Raw genomic sequence first — 2,573 nt, forward strand, 5'->3', positions numbered from 1 at the left:
TGCGTGCTTGCGTGCGCGTGCGTGCGTTTGCGTTCGTGCGTTCATGCCTGCATGCAAGCGAGTGTGTGTGTGCGTGTATGTTTAGTTACAATATCAAGAGAGGAACACAATTACAATAACTGGTGTATATGTGTGTACATGTCCGTGTGTGTGTGTGCGTGTGTGAGCGTCTGTGCTTGCTTGCTTGCATGCGTGCGCGGAAGTGTGTTTATGCGTGTCTGTTTAGTTACAATATCAAGACAAGAACACAATTATTAACTGACTGTATTATTATTAAGCAGGTAATACGTCCATAATGTCAAGTATTGTAATCTGCATGCTATGTTAAGCTCCGGCCTTACTTGTAGGAGAACGGTATGTTATATGTCCGTCTGTCTGTTATGTCCTAATGCTGTGTGTTGTGTATACTTGCCAAACATATCTATTATGAAGGTTGATGGATGAATGATGATAAATTGTAGACGGATGCATGTTATTGATTAAAAGCCCCACAATGTGCTTGGCAAAAACAAAACCAAAAAAAAAAGAACTTTCCCTTGAACTCTTGGTAGCATCTCCGTACAACCGACAATAAACCAACGAATGAACCTTTTTAAAAAAAAAAAAAAAAAAAAAAAAAAAAAAAAAAAAAAAAAAAGAACACAATGGCAATAACTGGAGCAGAAAGTAGGATTTGCCTGTTGAAGCCTTTTCAGCGCGGACATAAATGTATAAATAGCCTGCAGGGGGGCATAAACAAGTGCATTCACAGACATACACCAGGAAGGCGTTATAATATGCATAACAAAAGTCAACAGAAGAAAGCTTGACATCGTTTGACACAGGCGGTTGCATGTTATTGTCATGTGTATTTAAAAACACTTTGACACAAGTAATGCATACATAGTTTTCGTGTGTCACATTTCACGATTGAGAAGAAGGCTTTAGAGTCGACGTTTGGGTTACATTGTCACACAGCAGTTTCTAAATATTGGGTAGACTTGTATTTGTGTTTGTGTGTATACCTGTGTGTATACTTGTGTGTATACCTGTGTGTATACATGTGTGTTTGCGTGTGTGCATGTACGTATGTGCAGGTGCGTGTAAACACGCACATGACTGTATGTGCGTGTGTACAAAAATATGCGTGTGTTAGTCTGTCTTTCTGTTCGTCTGTGTGTTTAAAGCCAGCTAGTGTAAGAAGTATTTTTGACGAAAGAACAACCCACACATTTGGAACATACAAGCTGTGCCAAAAACTATTCATTTCGTCATACTCACGGTGATTCCAACAATGGTGACAACGATGAAATAACCGATGATAACGACGATGTCTCCCCAGTGCAAACGACTGTCCGCCATCACTAACAACCTCGACCACAACAAATGTACAAAATACACTGTCCACTCTGCTCCAACATGCAGTCATTCGTACAAGACCCTTGCAACTTTGTACACCTTTGAGATACCTGGTTTCGAATAATCCGAGCTTCGCGGATCAAAACACTGGTTGTACGCTATATTGTAAACATCGCAATTCCTAGACCAGCTATCCACTTGCCATGTTGTGACCTCGTTTTCCAGCTTACTCCTCCAGCGCACCGATCTTTATTTTTCAGTTTAACCCAGGCTATCCCTCGTTCTATCGAGATTTCCCCGCGTCATACAATGAACGAGGTTGTTCTTTTGTCACTCAATGAACACACTCTTCCTCACGTCTGGTAAACCGGCACGGTTCGCCTAGTGGTAAGGTGTCCGCCCCGTGATCGGGAGGTCGTGGGTTCGAACCCCGGCCGGGTCATACCGAAGACTTTAAAATTGGCAATCTAGTGGCTGCTCCGCCTGGCGTCTGGCATTATGGGGTTAGTGCTAGGACTGGTTGGTCCGGTGTCAGAATAATGTGACTGGGTGAGACATGAAGCCTGTGCTGCGACTTCTGTCTTGTGTGTGGAGCACGTAATATGTCAAAGCAGCACCGCCCTGATATGGCCCTTCGTGGTCGGCTGGGCGTTAAGCAAACAAAACAAACAACAAATCACGTCTGGTTATTTATACCATGTTTGACACTGTGCTTCTATCTCACAAAGAAAGACGGCTTTCCTTCTATCATGCTGGTGAGACACTGTCGTGTTACTTATCTGCAGAATTATATCTGTCACACAGTAGTTAAAAACACTGTTCCAATTCTTCCTCGAAGTAAAGTACGAATATTTCGTAAATGTTGACCAAAAATATCCTGAACTCAAAGCTGATGTGAGTAAGGGAAGTTGTTTGTTAAACCACACACACACACACACACACACACACACACACACACACACACACACACACACACACACACACACACACACACACACACACACACACATACACACACAGTGACACACACGAACGAACGCACGCACACATATATACAAACATAGCGAAGAAGACACCTCGTTTCACATTGTTATATGCATTTCCACTTTTCAAGGCTGTGGAAAATCCGGAACGCGTATTCACCGCACGGGTGTGACACTGTTTTTCTCGTTCATTTCGTTGTGTGTCTCAAGCCAAACTCCATTATCCGAAATAATTTATGACAATTCTTATCT

General features: G+C 42.5%; 1 protein-coding gene across 2 annotated transcripts in view; it reads right to left on the reverse strand.

Moving 5' to 3' along the window:
* Positions 1-1,702, reverse strand: part of LOC138975130 (sodium/glucose cotransporter 4-like) — a 14,341-nt gene extending 12,639 nt beyond the window's left edge. The window contains exon 1 of one of the 2 annotated variants that reach the window (XM_070347792.1): positions 1,261-1,702. In XM_070347792.1, coding sequence (XP_070203893.1) covers positions 1,261-1,341 — 81 coding nt within the window. In that variant the 5' untranslated portion in view covers positions 1,342-1,702. The remainder of the gene's footprint in view (positions 1-1,260) is intronic. The other variant, XM_070347793.1, reaches the window with a different exon arrangement.
* Positions 1,703-2,573: the final 871 nt, after the last annotated feature.

Source organism: Littorina saxatilis, linkage group LG9 (assembly GCF_037325665.1).
Source record: "Littorina saxatilis isolate snail1 linkage group LG9, US_GU_Lsax_2.0, whole genome shotgun sequence".
Classification (NCBI taxonomy): Eukaryota; Metazoa; Mollusca; class Gastropoda; order Littorinimorpha; family Littorinidae; genus Littorina; species Littorina saxatilis.